Source organism: Balaenoptera physalus (assembly GCF_965194825.1).
Source record: "Balaenoptera physalus genome assembly, chromosome: 13".
NCBI lineage: Eukaryota > Metazoa > Chordata > Mammalia > Artiodactyla > Balaenopteridae > Balaenoptera > Balaenoptera physalus.
Window position 1 is genome coordinate 63267290 of NC_138892.1, and position 18645 is coordinate 63285934.

The 18645-nt window shown below is 45.7% G+C and overlaps 1 protein-coding gene across 3 annotated transcripts in view; it reads right to left on the minus strand.

The window, feature by feature from the left end:
* Window positions 1-18645, minus strand: part of SLC4A8 (solute carrier family 4 member 8) — an 88815-nt gene that overhangs the window by 48998 nt on the left and 21172 nt on the right. For 2 of the 3 annotated variants that reach the window (XM_082421302.1, XM_082421303.1), the window contains exons 2-9: window positions 16502-16583; window positions 8980-9126; window positions 8335-8470; window positions 6509-6669; window positions 3794-3982; window positions 2677-2768; window positions 1596-1753; window positions 613-700 (exon numbers count right to left, since the gene is read on the minus strand). In XM_082421302.1, coding sequence (XP_082277428.1) covers window positions 613-700; window positions 1596-1753; window positions 2677-2768; window positions 3794-3982; window positions 6509-6669; window positions 8335-8470; window positions 8980-9126; window positions 16502-16583 — 1053 coding nt within the window. Of the gene's footprint in view, window positions 1-612; window positions 701-1595; window positions 1754-2676; window positions 2769-3793; window positions 3983-6508; window positions 6670-8334; window positions 8471-8979; window positions 9127-16501; window positions 16584-18584; window positions 18620-18645 lie in introns of those variants that run through there. The other variant, XM_082421304.1, reaches the window with a different exon arrangement.

Genomic DNA, 18645 nt, shown 5'->3' on the forward strand with positions numbered 1-18645 from the left:
AAAGGTTCCTCATGAAATATGCCTCCAAACCAAAGAGAGCTGATAAAACACAGCCCATGCCCCTCTGCCTGCTAAGACATATGCCTTTTCAAGGCCTTACTTTGCAACTTACCTGAGCAGCACAGTCCTCAGCAGGGATGTAGTGGGGGTTCAGGACCACAGCAGCCGAAGCGTCTAGTCACCCTGGTACATGCACATGACAGTGTCCGAGAGCATCCCCCTGACCTTTATACTAACTGGTCTCATTTACGTGAAATGGGGGTGAGGTTTCTTTATGTAAATAGCTTGGATGCATTTAATTAACCATCTTCTAGATCTAGAAAGTTAAGTCAGCCTTAATATCTTTCTCTCTAGGTATCCTACTTGGCAAAAATAATTTTCCCGGAGAAAGATTTCTCTGCATCCTTGATTATTCAAAAAGGGAGAGATGACAGAGGAAGAAAAATCCCCCAGAGGGCTTGGTCCTCAGAGACGTGACCTGCACTACTTTCCAGCAAACATCACGATTATAATTATTTTATCCCCAATGACTAGCACAATGCCTGGCACAGAGTAAATGCTCAATAAACATTTACAAGATGAATGCATGAAAAGCAGAAGTGGTGTGCGTACCTCGTCTGTCATGATGGTGGCCATGGATCTGCCAATCTCATGGTACTGCTGACCTTTCCCTCCTGGACCCAGTAGGATAAACAAAAATCTGGCAACACACAAAAAGGACTAAATTATGTAAGTAAATATAAAGAAGTGGCATCTTTCCTCTCTAAACAGCAGAACATTTCTCTTTCCTATCAAACAGAAATCATCACAGAACCTTCAATAAAAGGAGACAGACTAATGATGGAGCAATATGAGTAGCCTTGACCTAATAGCTCCACTGTAGGCATGGGAAGCCACCTGTACAACTCCATTCAATAATGTGATTATAATTCTCAGGGTTTCCATAGACACAATTCCTTACTATAGGAAGGACACTTTTTCAAAACATGGCATTGTAGTGCAAATTCAAGGTTATCTGAATCTCATTCATTGCTCTAATAAGAAAATGATGGGGAGAGGAGAGGGATAAGGCAGTTGAAATGATCAAGCCCTGTAGAGGAGTCTAAATTGTGTCCCAGACATCTGAATACTCTGTAATTAATGGGGCCCTGAATCACCACCTTCAGAGTGCATGAATAGCCTTTTGAACAAATGTGGACATACTTGCAAACCATACAAATCCTGCCGGAACTGTGGAAAGAGACATCAATACCTTTGGTCAGAGACGTTTCCCTGGGATAGAGCTTGGCAGAACAGGGAGAGCAAGACAGGCTTCCCATCCCAGCAAGCAAGTGGCCCTTGAACACTCTTTGGTTCTCCATTTCCAAGGTCATAGAAACCGAACCATCATAGCCTTAAAAGTCTTACAATTCTTCCGCACAGAGGTTGATCAAATATACCCCAGTTTTCTGAGATCATTGCTGAATTTTAAACAGCATTCCCCAAATTAATTTTGGCATTAGCTGGTTTTGGCATTAGCTGGTTTCTTCCACCAGAGCACACACAAACCCGCACACCAGACGGAACACACTGAGCTCTGCGGTCCAGGTCTTTACCTTGTTGGGATGGGCACTTCTGTCAGGCCCGAGAGAAGGACTGCCGGAGACAGCCTCACAAAGGCGACAACGGGGCGGTCCAAAGAGTCCACCTCTCCAACCAGGACATTCGAGGCCTCTGCCCCAGTGGGAATTTTCTTCATGAAATGAAGGTCGACCTGAAAATCCAAAGCACCCCCTGACAGTGTGGGAGCCATCACCTCACGCATCCATCACCCTCCTCATAACTGACATTCATAAATCATTTTTGATTTAACACGTTTTCTCATACTACTTCACTTAATCCTTACAATAGCTCTGTAAGGTCTAATTAGCCTCACTTTTTATTTTAAAAAATGGAGCCACTGAGACCCAGAGAAGTGAAGTTGACTTGCCCAGGACGACAGAGCTTCTAAGAGAATTTAAATCCAGGGGCTCTGATTTGGATTCCATTACACCATGCCTCCCCAAAGAAGAATGTTTTTGAAGCTCCAGGTCGAATTATTTCCATTTTAAAATACTGGAATGCTTTGTCAGAGGTTTCAAGGAGCCTTATGAGCTGAGAAGTGACATGACACTCTCTGCATTTTGGAAAGACAGTGTCAGGGAGAGACCAGAGCAAGGAGAGGCTGGCGGCAGGGAGATCATGGTTTGAGCCGGAAGCTGCAGGGGGCCCTGTCCTGCGGGACGCCTCAGACACCAAGCCACAGTCCCCAAGAAGAGTTTCAACCACAAAGCAGTTTTAGGAGACAGTAGCAAAAATACTGCTTCTGCAGAACCCTTGGAGGCTAAGAAGGAGCTACTGGAGAGCAGGTATCAGAAAATAGTTCTGAAACACCAGGAGGTGTGTGGCAGGGAGGATTATCAGTGGCTAGTGGGTTTCAGCATGTTGAATCTGGGGAACAAGCTGATGAGTCAGAGAGGTCTGGGCTGGAGAAGGAAGAAGACATGAGCAGATGGGCCTCCTTTTCTGCAGAAGGGGCTCTGGTCCTGGAGAAAGGGTGTTGAAATGCCAAAGCTTATCCAGCTTCCAGCAATGAGACTCTGGGTTCCACTAGAGATCTGCTTAGGCCTGTAAGCCAACTTCCACGTCTCTGCTCACCTTGCTTAAGTCCACGGGACTGTGTTCACAATTCATTCCATTTTTTACTTCAAGACTTGTAGTTGGAACGGACTGAGGAGACACAGTCTGACCTATTTGGAGAAAATCAAACAGAATTCTCCGAGTCCTGCCCTTTCCCCCTTTGACACGCCCCGTCCATCATCAGCTGGCTGTGACTATCTCCTGCAAAGTCCACATAGAGAAGTGGTCCAGATGACTATGAAGCGAGGACCCACACATACGTATCTCCTTACCTACCAGTTAGCAGTAAAGGGGGGAACAGAGGTCTTACTACTCCTGCACCCTCTTCCTGAACCATCTGTGATCCTCTTTTCTTCCTCTATTAAAGGCAGTAATCCTTAACCAGGAGTGCATACCATAAAGTCCTATGGAGAACTTTTCAAAAACTTAGACTCCCAGGCACATCCCCTGCACACTGTGATTCAGTAAATGGGGGGACAAGGAGACCAGCATAGATTCGGCCTCAGAAAAGGAAACTAGTCAGCAGCTGAAATTCACTGAATGTTTACAACCCACCAGGCACCTGGCTCCAGGGCTTTACATGGATTAATTTATTGAAGCCTCACTATAGACTGAGGGAGCAGATCTCATTATTATCCTTATTCTACAGAGGAGAAAGTAAGACCTAATGAGGTTTCGGAGGTTGCCCAAGGTCACACACTTTGCAAAATGTGAAGCCAGAATCTCCAGCCTGGAAATCTGACTCAAGAGTTTACACTACTGCATTTTGCCTCCCTAATCTAAGACATTTGTTTACTTCTAAAAAGCTCCAGTTGAACTTCTCTGGCCCCGAATTATCCCTAATGTGGCTACCTCCCCAAAGCCACATCAGTTCTGAGGCCATTCTGGGGCACAAACTTCTCCCCTGGGGTCCACTGAGATTTATCTGAGGCATGCATCCCTAGTGCCACAAGAGATGACTGTCACCAGCCCCAGCCACCCATCGTGCCTACCCACCAAAAAGGACTGTGTCTAAGTGAGCATGAAAGCATATTAGAGAGATATAGCCCCTACCCTCTAGTAACTCAGCATCTCCAACTAGTTCCTAAATGTCTTATTAATCAAAAGAGAAAACAGTTACTCCTAATAATCTTACCATGTTTATCCATTGAATGTGGATCAGATTGCTTCTTGCCAGCCTCAGCAAAGGAGCGAACAATGGGGATGAGGTTATTTCTCTTCTTTTCATTCTGATGATGATGCTTTTTGAGAAGGGCTTCCCGTACTTTAACCCTCATGCTGTCATTCAGGTCACTGAACAGTTCCTGCTGGTCCAGGATCAGGTCTGGAAAGCAGGTGCTAACATGAACACTCAAACTGATGGTCAGTGCACCCAAAGCGACCAAGGTCAAGTGGGGTGAGGGGCAAGGGACAAGGAGTAGGGGGAAGCAGTTCTACCAGGGTCACTGATGTACAGTCTCTGCTTCAGGGCCTGAAAGAGCTATTTGATGATAGCAGCTGTGACACACTATACGTTATTCACGTAACAAATCATTATTATTAGAAATGGAAACTATTGAGCATTTGACATGTGCCAGGAACTACACTCTGAACTTTTTACATAATTATCTAATCTAATCCTTATAAAAAACCCTGAGAAGTAGGTGGCATTATAACAATTTTTACGGATCAGGAAACTGAGGCCCGAACATTACAAAATTCCCCAAGGTTTCACATCTAGTAAGTTGCAGAGCTGGGGTTCAAACCCAAGACTGTCTGACTCAAAAGTCCACATTACTACCATTTTGTTCTGCCATCTGCCAAAGTTCCTCTACGTTCCCTTTCTCAGAGATTTTAACATTGCTGTGATTGTCAAGAGAAACTATAACTGTAGAACTCCAAATGACTATGTAAAGGTGGAACTGCCAAGAATAATTAAGTTGTTCTTGATTAAGCACCCCACATAATTACCACCAAGCATCAACCTTTACCTGCCAAGCCCGGCAGAACTGAGGGGGAAAAAATCCCAATACCTGCTACTGAGAGGCAGTCAGCACAGCAGTTAACAGCATGGGTTCGAGCGCTAAAGGTCCACAGTTATCCCACTTCTACCACTTTCTGTGTGATAACCTCTCTGTACCTCAGTTTCCTCATCTGTAATATGGAGCTAATATTATTACCTACCTCAGAAGGTTGTTATAAAAAATTAATGAGATGTATAAAGTGCTGATTCACAGTAAACACTTGAAACTGTTTACTTATCCTTATCACTAACATGAATACCTCAGGTACCTGATGTGAAGAACCACAGCAGTTTTACTTCAACCCTACATACCCATCCCCCCACCTCCCCAAAACTCCAACCTATCTTCAACTCCAACTCCATCCATGACTATCCAAGTGCTGGAAGCAATAAATAAAGAAAATCTATTTTAAATATTCAAGTGGAAGATCCAGGTTTCTCTATCTTTATCCTTTATATTGATTGGTTCCTTGTCCCATATTATAAACATGCTTCAGGATCCTTCATCTTGGGAAAAAAAAAAAAAGACGGAGAATGTCCGCCCCAGGTCTCCCTTTATCTACTGCCTCCTCTCTCCCTCTCTCTTTCTCTCTCTCTCTCTCTCCCCTATTTCTTAAAGTTCTCAAAAGAAAAATTCCTCACCCCCTGCAATTTGGCTGCCTCAATGAAACTGCTTTTAATAAAATCTTCAACAACCTTCCAGTTGCTAAATCTGGCAGATGTTTCTGGTCCTTACCTAACCTGACCTCTCTACAGCATCTGACACTGATGAATTGAAACTCTCTCCTCTCTTGGCTTTCATAGTGGGTAGAACGGTGCCTCCCCCACAAAAGATACGTCTATGTTCTAACCCCCCAGAACCTGTGAGCGCGATCTTATTAGCAGAAAGGGTCTTCCCAGATGCAACTAAGGATCTCAAGATGAGATCATCTCTTGGATGATACTGACAAATATCCTTATGAGAGAGACACAGATAAGAAGTCCAGGTGAAGACAGAGGCAGATTGGAGTTATGCAGTCATGAGCTAAGGGACACCTAGAGCCACTAGAAACTGGAAGAAGCATGGAATAACTTTCTCTTAGGGTCTTCGGAGGTGACACCAGATCCCATCAGTACTGACCCCTCCCTGGGTCTCCATGTGATCCCAGAGAGGCAGAATTACTTGGATACTTGAAATGGAGAAAAGTTTGGAGAAATCTTTATTTAACCTGTCCAGCCAAACAAAGCCAGGCTGAGGAAAATCCTCACATGCACCCAGGTGTTTATCAAACTCCATTCCTAAAACATAGTAACTTACACTCACCTGTACCAGGCAACTCCATCAGACACCTCCCCTTCACGTCTTGCTGAAGAAGTGGGGATACTCTGGCTCAACTTCATACGTGTCTTCCCTAGCTGCCATATTTTAAAATCTTTCTTTCACTGTAACCCCCTTTTCTCTGCACAACTCCCAGTTGCCCCTTTCTCTAATTATTACCAAACCAGAGCTCTTTTCTTGCACCCATGGCTATTTTCCCCACTAGAAGGGGAGCTCCTTGAGGACAGAAATTGTATCTTATCTTTATTCCCCTGTGCCTAGCACATTATCAAGCATTAATAGATACAAAATAAACGTTTGCCGAATGAACAGGCAAATGGAAGACTTCACACCATGTCACTTGTATCCCATAATAAGCCAGGGAATAGGTAGGGTAGTTTCTTAGTTTGAAACCCATCCCATAGCTGAGGGCGCTGAGGTCGGGAAGGTAAGTGACTTGCCCAAGGACACACAGCCACTTTCTTCTTTGCTCTACACCACTCTTCCTAATTGACACAAACATTCCTCTGTTTTCTCTCACCTAACCTTACCTGAGATTTCTTCTATGCTGTTCGCATGCATATCCAGAAGGACCGTTCCATTAATAAGGCAGCTCCTTAACTCAAAGAGACTATGCAGTGAAAGGGTTGCGACGTAAGGCTTGCTCCAGCGCTCTCCCCCATCCTCAACATCTTCTTCAAACTTCAACCACCTGGAAGCGTTACAAACAACCAGATGTTAAAGACAGAAAATGAGGAATTTTCAGGAGAGAGTTTTTAACGTAAGCCACAAAGAAAGATACCCAAATAATCATATTGAACACTGTAATCTAATCTATACGTTCAGGATACACTGGTAAGTGAACAAAGTAGGTTATAAAACAGTGCAAAACTGATTCCATTTTTCTTTAAAGAAAAAATTTAAAATACAAACACACACATGTACAAGACATCAAATGTTATATTCCTCATTATCCCTGGCTTGGTAGGATTTCACGTAATTTTCGTCTTCTTTTTGCTTATCTTTATTTTCTAGTTTTCTATAGTGAGCATGCATTGCCTATGCAATTAAAAAATAACAGGTCTAATCTATATCATCTGGATACACTGCCAAATCACATTAATAAAATGATAATATTTATCTTTTTAAAAAGCCTATCTGGGACTTCCCTGGGGCCACAGTGGTTAAAAATCTGCCTGTCAATGCAGGGGACACGGGTTCGAGCCCTGGTCCGGGAAGATCCCACATGCCACGGAGCAACTAAGCCCGTGTGCCACAACTACTGAGCCTGCGCTCTAGAGCCCACAAGCCACAACTACTGAGCCCGCGTGCCACAACTACTGAAGCCCGCGCACCTGGAACCCATGCTCTGCGCGCCTGGAACCCATGCTCCGCAACAAGAGACGCCTCCGCAATGAGAAGTCCTCACACCGCAACGAAGAGTAGCCCCCCGCTTGCCACAACTAGAGAAAGCCAGCGCGCAGCAGGGAAGACCCAACGCAGCCATAAATTAATTAATTAATTAATTAAAAACAATAAAAAGCCTATCTGTGTGACCTTCAGACGTTGGCAAAGACAGAATGACAAGGCTAATTGCCTCCTTGCTTGGTACCAGGTTGACTGGCTTGTTAATCCTCTCTACCCAGGGAACACACCCACGGATACAGCAGGTATCCAGGAAGCGCTGTTCCAATGAGAGGTGGAGCCACGCTTTGCTGGTTACCCACCTTACCTTCTTCCCCGAGGCTCAGGCACGCTCGCTTTGCATCACCCAGAAGTCTCACTTGTCAGTCACTGGAGGAGCCCTAGACATGGCCCTGGTCAATCTGAGGGCTCTTCTGGGGTTTGGGCCTTAGACAAGCATAGTCACTCTACAACTAATCCAGGGGGGCCTACTGTCAGGCTGGCTATAATCCCAAAGGTGTCTGTGAAGTTGGACTGTCCTATAGGATGTCTCAAAAATTCTGGAATTTCCAGTGAATTAAAACCCAAATGATGCTATGGTTCAGGCGCAGGAAAAGGCTGGACCTACGCTGTGTCTGCTGGGCTAGGTCTAAACCAAGGGGGCCCCCTCAGGCATCTTACAAGCCAGACCTTTAACATCAAGAGCCCAGGAACTAGTGAGAGAGGACCGCCTTAACGTTCTGTGTTTCTGTCACCCATCCTGGGCTCAAGGTCAACTGACATAGGTATTACCACAGACATGACAAAGAGGCCAACATCAAGACTTCCCACAGAGGACCCTAGAACATCAGTCCCCATGTCAGTCGTCATGTCTCCCATGAAGAAATAAAAGGCAGGCAGGCCTGTCACTCACGGAAAGATACACATCTGCCTGCCCGAGCAAATCCTGACCCAGGCTACCTTAAGGCCTCACCTGGCCGTCTCCTTCCACTCGGCGTCCTCTCCCTCTTTCAGGCAGATCTCATCCAGTTCTGTGAACAGCTCGTGAGGCACGTGCTCTTCATCCTCCTCAGTGCCAAGAATGAACTGAACACGCTGAGATGGTGTGTCTGGAAAAGCAGCCACGGAGAAAGGTCTGCTCCCAGCCTCAGCTTAGAGCAGAAATAGCATCCTGCCACACTCAGCGCACCTGGGGGCCTCACAACTTCAGGAACATACAGAAGATAATCCTGAACTCAGGTCAAAAAGATTTCTTTATTCCCAGAAAAAAAGCTATTCTTTGGAAGCAGTTTCACGGGAGGAAAAAATTATTAAGTAAGACCATTTGAAGAAAACCCATGAGAAACTAGAAATCTGATGAATTTGACCAAAAAGAATGGCTAATTCTCTAGCAAATGATTTCACCTTCTATGATATTGATTTGGGGGGCCTGAACTGTGAAGTTTTCAGGAAGATACTTTTGATTCTCAGAGGCATTTCTTCTTCTTGGAAGCAAGCTGGGGAAAGTCTATGGAAGAGAATCAAGACCACCCCCTGCTCCATGTCCATCCCACACCCCTTCGGCCTCACCAGGCCTCCCGGTTCGGACACCCACCCGCCCTCCCTCCCGAGGTGTTACCATGGGCCAGGGCCTCGGGGCCTTCCTCCCCCTGGCTGGCTCCCTTGCCCCGCCCTCGTCTCCGATGCTTCTGGCCATGGGTTCGGTGGTGCCGATGGCTCTGCCGGCCCAGCGGCATCCGGACACCCACGTACAGAGTCCTATGACCTGAAAAGAAGCAGAAGGTCTGTGGAGAGAACTCCTTCAGGAAAAGGAGGCTAGTATATTTGAGAGGGGAGAAGAAAAAGAGTACAGTCCTTTGGCCTGGTCACAACGCTGTAATGACAAAACTTCAAAGACCTCCAGGACTGAAGCTGTAGAGATGGGGGAGTTGAAGGTCTCAGTCCTGTACGTGGCTGCAAACCTCACAGGAATGTTGTTAAGATCAAAGGAAATAATGGGCGTGAACATGATTTGCAAACTGTAGAGTCCGAAACGAACGCTAGTTGTTGCTACTACAACGATTTGAGCAATTGATAAAACATGATGCAGTCACGCCATGACACCTACAGCAGGTCTCGGCAGGGAGGCCATTTGAGAAAGTGGTTAAGTGCTCAGGTCAACCTGCCCGGGTCCAAAACTTGACGTCATCATTCACTAGCCGTGTGACCCTCAACAAGTTATCTAATCTCTCTGTGACTGTCTTTAAAAAGGAATACTGAAGCTTATTCTTTAAACTCAGAAGATTTTTGTGAGAAGCAAGTAAGAAATGTAAGTAAAATGCTTAACACGATGCCTGGAATCAATTTTAGCAGCCAGTAAATTCCAGGATCAGTTTCCATTATATTTTTTCTGCACCATCTAGAATAGCAGTGAGAGTACTAGTTACAAATCATAAGGGGCATAAGGCTGGGAGCATAAGGGAGAGATATTAAATATTTTACAAAAAGAAGGGAACACAAGAAAATAAGTGATCCCATAGTGTTCCTCTCTAGTTCCTCCTTCCTACTTTCTCATTCCATCCATGAGCATTATTTTGTTTTGTGCCTGACGTCCAGGCCTCTCTCACCTCCACCTGGATTCCCCGGTCTTCCTGGTGAGCCTGGAGCCCAGAATCAGGAGCTGCAGGGACGCTACACCTGGATACACAGAGCAGTGATCCTCCCCCCACTTCTGCCCAGTTACTGCTGCTCGACACTCTGGATCTCAGGCTGCCCCCGCGCATCTTCCACCACAGGAGGTGTTACAGTCTTTAGTCACTGTCTTCAAATCCACAACCTTACCCACACTTCCTCTGAGCAGCTGACCTTGCTTCACATTGTACTGAAAAGACAGGCCCTGTCCTGGGAACTCCCTCCATTGTCAGTCAGGCTCACTTTCCTCCTCCAGCTTTTCCTCTTTTCCAGGCTAATGAGCGTCGCCTCCCACCCCACTGGGTCCCACTCCATCAGTTATCCTCAGTCTCTCCTTTCCATCCATCCCTTCCACAGGTTTCTCAAGTCCCTCTTACCTAAAAAGGAAATATTCCTACCATATGACCCAGCAATTCCACTCCTGGGTATAGATCTGAAAAACACAAAAACACTAATTCGAAAAGATACATGTACCCCAATGTTCATAGCAGCATTATTTGCAATAGCGAAAATATGGAAGCAAACTAAGTGTCCATTAACCGATGAATGGATAAAGAAGATGTGGTACATATATACCATGGAATACTACTCAGCCATAAAAAGAATGAAATAATGCCATTTGCAGCAACATGGATGGACTTGGAGGGTATTACGCTAAGTGAAATAAATCAGACAGAGAAAGACAAATACTCTATAATATCGCTTATATGTGGAATCTAAAAAATGCAACAAACTAGTGAATAAAACAAAAAAGAAGCAGGCTCACAGATATAGAGAACAAACCAGTGGTTACCAGTGGTGGGGGGGGGGAGGAGGGATAGGCAATATAGGAGTAGGGAGAAAAAAGGGTTATTATGGGATTACATGAAATCACGTGTGTGAAACTTTTGCACACTGTAACGACTTAAAGAATCTTTCATTCAATAAATAAATAAATAAATATTTTAAAATAAAACTAAAAAAGAAATGTTCCCAGTGCAGTGCTATTCTCCCAAGTTTCTGCCTGTCCCCTTCCCTTCTCCATCAAGTCATGTTCAAGAACAGTGTACCGACCCAGCTCCCTTTCCTCACCATCCCCTTGTTCCACAGCCTCTGCATGTGGCCGCTCTCCACTGAAACTGCCCTCGTTAGGGACGCCAAAGCCCACTAAATCACCAAATCTCTATCATCTTACGTCTCTCTCAGTTCAATTCAAAAGACTTTCTGGAGAGCCCACCATGCTCCAGGCAGCAGCCCCATCCCTTGACTACTTCCTCCCCTTGGTGGTCTGGGCTTCCCCCACACCTGTACCACTGCCTTCCCTGGCTCACTTGCACTCCTCTGACTGCTTCTCCAGCCTTACCACAATCCACCAGAGGAAGGTTCCCCAGGTTTCTGTCCTTGGTCCCTTTCTTCTCTCTTTTTAGTGATATTTGCTCTCCTGATTTCAAAGTTTACTTCTGCAAATGATCCCCAAATCTTTATCTCCAGTGACTCAATATGTTCCGAAGCAAACTCACCATCCTCCAGCTCAAATCAGACTCATACTCACTTCTTCTATGTTTCTGTTCATGGCATTCTCTCAACTTTCCAGGCTTGAAATCTCAGCATTACCTTGGATTTCCACCTTGCCCCTCAGCACTCCATCCCATAGATTAGGGATGTCAAGCCTTTCTCCCCTCCCACTTTAACAACAGCAGGGGCCTCCTTCCTGCCTCCCCCACCAATTCGATCCTACAAACAAATCCTCCGGAAGCACTGCTCTGATCACGGCTCACTCTTACAGTCGGGACCCTTCATGCTCCAGCATGCTCGGGCCCCAGCCTCCTTTCTAGTTTTTTCTTCCTCTAGAACAAATTATACATTCAACAGGGAAACAAAGGGAAAGCTCTCTAAAAGAACTGAGTGATCATCTCAAGAGAGATCAAAGTGGAAATCCCACACATGCTCACACCAAATAAATGTTCTGGGGGGAAAAAATCTAGAGATGTACACCTTCTGCATCTACACCAACAACAGAACAGCCTGTGTTTTTTTTTAATAATTTTTTAAATTTTATTTATTTATCTTTGGCTGCACTGGGTCTTCATTGCTGCTTGCAGGCTTTCTCTAGTTGCAGCAAGCGGGGGCTACTCTTCGTTGTGGTACGCGGGCTTCTCATTGCAGTGGCCTCTCCCGCTGCAGAGCACGGGCTCTAGGCACGCGGGCTTCCGTAGTTGTGGCACGTGGCCTCAGTAGTTGTGGCTTGCAGGCTCCAGAGCGCAGGCTCAGCAGCTGTGGCACACGGGCCCAGCTGCTCCACGGCATGTGGGATCTTCCCGGATCAGGGCTCGAACCCACGTCCGCTGCATTGGCAGGCGGGCTCTCAACCACTGCGCCACCAGGGAAGCCCAACAGCCTGGTTTTGACTCCGTCTCCTCCTCATGGCCTCAGCTGATGCTCCCACCCTCACCTCACACTCTCCTCCACCTAAACCAAACTGCTCTTCCCCAGATGTACCAATGCTTTCCGGACACTGACTTGCCTCACTCCTTCAAGATTCATTGTAAATGCACCTTCCTTCTTGGTATTCTTGCTGATCCCCCTGATCAGAGGTGCTGCCTCCTTCCTGTAAACCCTGAGTCCTTGGCTAGCATTCTCTTATGAACTTATCTTATGCCTTGCATTAAAGTTAGGCATCTATCAGTCTTTCTCCCGCTATTCATCTGCAAGCTCCTCAAAGTCCCAGGTCAGACCTTCCTCCTCCTGGAATCCCTCACATAACAAAGCACGGTATCTTCCACATGGTCATCACTCCACAAATATTCAGAAAATGGAATACCTCCTAGGTGCCTCCACCAGGAACATAACCCCTTAGGATCCCCTCAGGAGTACACAACCTGAACTAAGAAGGCCTCTGATCTGAAAGGGGTCACAACAGGAACATGTAACCAAAGTGAATGTGTTTAGAGTGGATGAAATACTCACCAGGGCATGGGATGATTGAGAAGGTCCTAGCCAGCCTGAGGATGGAGAGCTTATTCCAGGAAGAGTTCCTGGATAAGGGGACTTGTGGAAAGAGTTACCAAGGAAGACTTTTCCTTCTCTAAGAAATTTTTTTGGTCCAATCAGTTCCCACAAACATTAGCCAACCACAGCACCTGCCTTTTGAAAACACCAGAGAGACAGGCAAAAATGAAAACAAGCCCCAGCAGGACACAGAGCTAAGAATGACCGAGTGGTTATCAGAAAGCTAGGCATCAGTTTCTAGGCTGGAGACTTGGAAGCAGGGGCTTGGATGTTCTAAGTGAAATCAGAAAAGAAGACAAACAAAGAGACACTGGGAAATGAATACAGCACCAATAAAACCCAGTCCATCTAACGGGATTCTGCAGCCCAGTGACTTTACTAAACCAATCCTGTGGTCACTTTGCTGGCCTTTCAACTGCTCTCCTACCCACACAGTCTTCATCCCCCTCATCCACCTACCTACTCACCTAAATTCTGCCTTCTTTCCAGTCTTTTTTCCAGTTATTGTCAAACCTACTCTCTGGGGACTGTGTGCAAATACAAGTATTCATTTAGTAAAAACTTATTACAAGATGTAATTTTAGAATTTATTTTTTAAAATAAGTATGTACACACGTACAGAGAGCAATCATTAGTGAACTGGGATGGAACCTTGCAGAGCAGGACAGAAATCACAGGGGGAGCCCACCCTGCAGATGGAACCTGGGCCTTCCGACGCGGAGTACATTCCGAGCACACTGTCTATCAAGCATGCGCACAGAACTCGTTAGCTCACAGGGATGGACGGGTGTCCCATCCCCTGGGCTTCAGGTTGACACAAAGTCAGTAACCGCGGGGGGAGTCTATCATGTGGAGCACATGCAAGCCTTTTTTTTTCAACTTATAACTAAGGCCAAATGGCTCTTACCTCTGTTAAAAACTTATTAGAAGGTACCAAACTTACTCTAGGATTCATTAGTCTAGTAGTTAATCAGGAATAACGATCTGCCAGGAAAGACGGAAAAAGCCATTCCTCTAATTAAAGCCACTGCTCGGTGCTCTTCCGGGACTGGGAGAGTCCACTGAAGTAATCATGAACTATTGCTCTTTGTGAGTTTCTCTTTGGAAATCTGTCCTACTGTTTGCTTTTGACTCTTCCCATGTATATAAAAAAAAGCGATGTTATGGTTTAATGCACCTTCTCCTGCTGATGGAGTTAATTTTTGCAAAAAAAAAAAAACCACGTTTACAAGTCTCGAACAATGTCCAGAGACTACATCTCAGAAGTAGTTCTGAAAATGGTTTATGTCACGTGGTGTAGAGGGTATAGAACAAAGGGGAAGGAAGACCCAGAGCTTTATCTGCAGCCACAGAACCTTGTATCATGGCACACATGGCCAATTAGAACACAATTAGAACAATTTACTTGTCTTCCATCAGAGTGGGACTGATTTTATTCCACGCCTTCAAGAGACAGCACTTCCCTGAGTGCAGCCTCACCGAGCCCTAGGGCTGCCCTCGGGGTGAGTCAGGGCGGGGCCCACAGCACAGCAGATCCTACAGCAAATCCCAACTTCCTCTTCTCCTCTCCAGAGCTACTTGAGAACCACATCAGGCCTGGGGAGTGGGCACTGTTTGTCCTCCATTGCCTGTAGTGTTTTTTTTTTTAAGCGCTAACATAAATAAGATTCTAGTTTTCAAAAAGGTTTCTATGTATAAAGGACTGTTTTCCCCTAGCAATGCCATCATCACAGACGGCCTTCTTTTACAGGAAAATGGAGACTACGTAAGGAACAGATGATGTCATATTGAGAAGATGCTCCTACTGCCAATTACGCAGCTGACCTCTGTGATGGAACCCAGTCCTCGGGATCCAAGACTGTTTGCCCAGGCTTATTATTCTACTCCCAAGTAGATAAGAGTGTTCCTAAATGGTTACCTCTTTGCTGAGGGCAAAGGTCTAGTGGGCCCAGACAACTAAACTAAAAGTAAAAGTACCCCCACGGTACCATGAGACAGTAGGGAGGCAATAGGATTATCAGGGCAGAAGGAGGGGTGGGGCAACACATAAAACACGTTCATATGATGGAGCGAGAAGTTGAGGTTGGGTGGCTAACGCTGGGTACCGTCCTCCCTTGCAGGCAGTGTGGCAGAGTGGAAAGAGCAGAATTCCATCCCAGCCTCACCTGCTGTTAGGCTAGATGACCCTGAGCAGTTTCCCCATCACCCTGCCTGGGTTGCTGTGAAGATTAAAAAGACAACTTGTACAAAGTGCCTAATCAAATGCCTGTCACACAAGGGTCATTCAACAAATGTTAGCCTCCCACCTCTACACCCATCCTTCTTCCCCTTTCTCCCACCTGCTGAAACCCACACTGGCTCCTCTTCCATCTGGTCAAAATAACTTCGAAAGCTTGACCTTGATATGTCCGAACTCCACTGACCTCCACAGAGCCACCCACGTAAGTTCTCATGGTAACAGACCCAGAGGATGAGTCAGCCTCTACAGCTTTGGCTCTCTCATCCAAAGGACAAGTTTTCTCTGGGGACAGTACAACTTTGATGAAAAAAAACAGCACAGGAACAAGCAGTACAGAGAGAACACTTCACGTGCTGTCTCAGTCATTAGAAAGTTGCTGTATCATAGCCTTCAACGTTGCAGGAGATGCTGCAGAGATTGCACAAAGGCTTTTGAGCCAAATGTGGGTTCTCGTTCAAGCTATAGTGGACACGAGCCTTTCTTTAATCAAACTGAGCATTGCCATCATTATCAGGAAACTAGGCTCCGTGGGAAAAAGGAAAGCAGAGGACAGCACAAAAGGGTCATGGGGGGAGTGGGGGTGGGAGAGGAGAGAAAGGAAGAAGAGCCTTGATAAGGTAAACTAGATAGAGCAGGTCATTTAATTAAAAGGCCTCTTCCTTCCCTTCCACTTCAGTGGGTTTTTATACAACTCTATGCTGTGAACTCTCAGCAAATATGTTATAGGTGCGTGTGTGTTCTCCCTTTTCTTGTTTAGATGAAAACACCAGGCAGAAATGGGTATAGTTAGAATGGGAAGAGCATACATTGGAAATGGGGTAAAAAACAGGGTTTTATGGCCAAACTGAGTTTTTAAAACTATTTGTATTTTATTTTCTTTTGTATAAATTTGTATCTATATTTCCAAGCAGTTGTCAAGAATCAATAAACTGATCTGAGTGCTTCACATTCTCAAGGAATAGGTCATTTATTAATATTTATATTGGACTTCACTGTGCTGAAAGCACTGTCTCACAAGCTGTCTACTAGATCCTAACAGTAAGACAGGTATTATTATCCCTACTTTTATTTAACAGATGAGGAAAATGAGGCTAAGTGAAATTAAGTGATTTTCTCCCAAGGTCTCACAGCTCATGAAGAAGAGTTAGGACTCCAGCCCAGGTCTCCGGATGGCAAAGCTGCTCCTCCCGCACCAGGCTGCCTCTTGCTGACCTTCCTCAGTACACAGCACAGCAGTGCTTACCTTCCAACTCTTCCTTCTCATAGTGGATGTTGAGAATTGTACTGGTCCCACCCTGATCCACCACAGCTTCTTCATCTGGTCTCTGTTGAAACATAAATTAGTAGCCACAGTAATACCCATACATTCATTCAAACACTCATTCAAGGGAATTCCCTGGCGATCCAGTGGTTAGGGTTCCACGCTTCCACTACAGGGGACATGGGCTCGACCCCTGGTTGGGGAACTAAGATGCCGCATGCTGCGCGGCCCCCCCAAAAAAACACTCACTCACTCAAGTACCGTGTGTATGCCACACCCTTTATGCAACACTGAGGGGGAAAACCCAATGGTTTACAGATATTTTTAATTTCAATCTCACAATATCTCTGAGATGCAAACATGGCAGCCATTCTTTCTCATTTCATAAATAAGCAGCCCGATACTCAGAAAACTTTAATTACTGCCCAAGGTCAGAAATATGGTAAAAGGCAGAGCGAGGACTGAGTCCAGGTCTTGTGACTGCAGATCCCGTGCCTTTCCCACCCCTCCCCACTCCACCCATACGTCTGTATAACATGTTGGCATTTTGCAAGTGGTGTCAACCACATTGTCTCATTTGGTACAAGCTGGTCTCCTTGACCTCTCTGTTTACCACTCTGTCCTTGAAATTCTCCACCCTGCTCCTCTGTCCCATCCTAAGTCTCATCTCCTTTTTCTAACCATAATTCCCAAGGAAAAGCACTCTATCTTTTGTTTCCCACGCTTGAGCCTTACAATTTCAACAGTAGCCTGAAGCTGTGAGGATTAGTATCTGACAAACCGCCAGAATGTCACGCCTCAAGATCCATGTGTCTAAAACCCAACTAATCTGCCTTCCAAACTAGTACCCTGTGCCCATTTATTTACTCCTACCCATGACTCCATCATTTCTTAGTCCACATTTGAAATTTCAAACTTATTTATTCATCCATTCCATGTATTGAGTGCCTATCATATGCCTTCCAGGAAACAGTTCTTTTTTCTTATCAAGTCCTCGTTTGCAATTTCTCTGGAATTCACTCTCATCTCTCATCCTCTCTATCCTCCACTGCCCAGCCCTTTCAAACATAGAGGACATTTTTTCAGTTATGGAACCACACTCATTTTCTTCCCTGAGGGCTGCCCCTCGGCCTAGAACTATCACCCTCTCTCTCCCTGCTACTCCCACGCCCATCACCAGCAGCTAACACTTATTCATCATCCCATAGATCTCAGCCTAAATGCACTTCCTTAGAAGGCTTCCCTGACTACCTCCCATTAGTATGCCCCCATAGCACACTGTATTTCTCCTTAGTAATGAAATGTCTCTGCTCCTTAAGGGAGGGACCATATCTTTCCTCCCGTTTCTCCAGCACCCTGCAGACTTTTCACATAGTAGGTGCTCAATAAATCTTTGTTAAAAGAACAAAGATAATGGTATCTACCTTATCAAGACCCTCACCAGATCCTGAATTATTTCAAATAATTATTTCCCTGACAATCAATTTCCTTTACCAAACCTGCAGCTCTAGCCAGGCTCTCTGATCCTGTAGGCACCATACACATTCCACACTGGTCATCTAGCAGGTCCTTCCCCAACTCTCCAGCACCCCAAATCCTCACCATCCTTGTAGATCCTGCTCAAATTTCCAGCTTCCGGTTCTAATTTTACTGTTTTATAGTTGACCACCTATGCTCCCAAATAAGACAACCCTGAAAATAAAGCAATCCATTTTCCCAATGAAAAGATTCAAAAACAGTTTTCCAGGCCAAACTTCTAGGGAAGTAGATAAAATAGTCAAATGTCAATTTACAGTATTTTATTTATGAATTTAGTTTTATAGGCATATTTTAAATTATATATTATTACTATCATGGAATAATCTCCAAGATATAATATTAAGTTTGAAAAGCAAGGTGGAGCGGCCGCCCCCGGGGAGCTCGGGGAGCGCAGGTCCGACGGCGACGGCGACGGCGACGGCGGCGGCGGCGGCGCCGGCGGCGGCGGCGCCAACGGCGCCAACGGCGCCAACGGCCGCAGGCGCCGCCGACGGCCGCAGGCGCCGCCACCTCCATAGCTGTTTACCCGGCTGCATTGTGGGAGTTTGACCTCCGTCGCCGCCAACCGCCGCCTCAGCTTTCGCCAC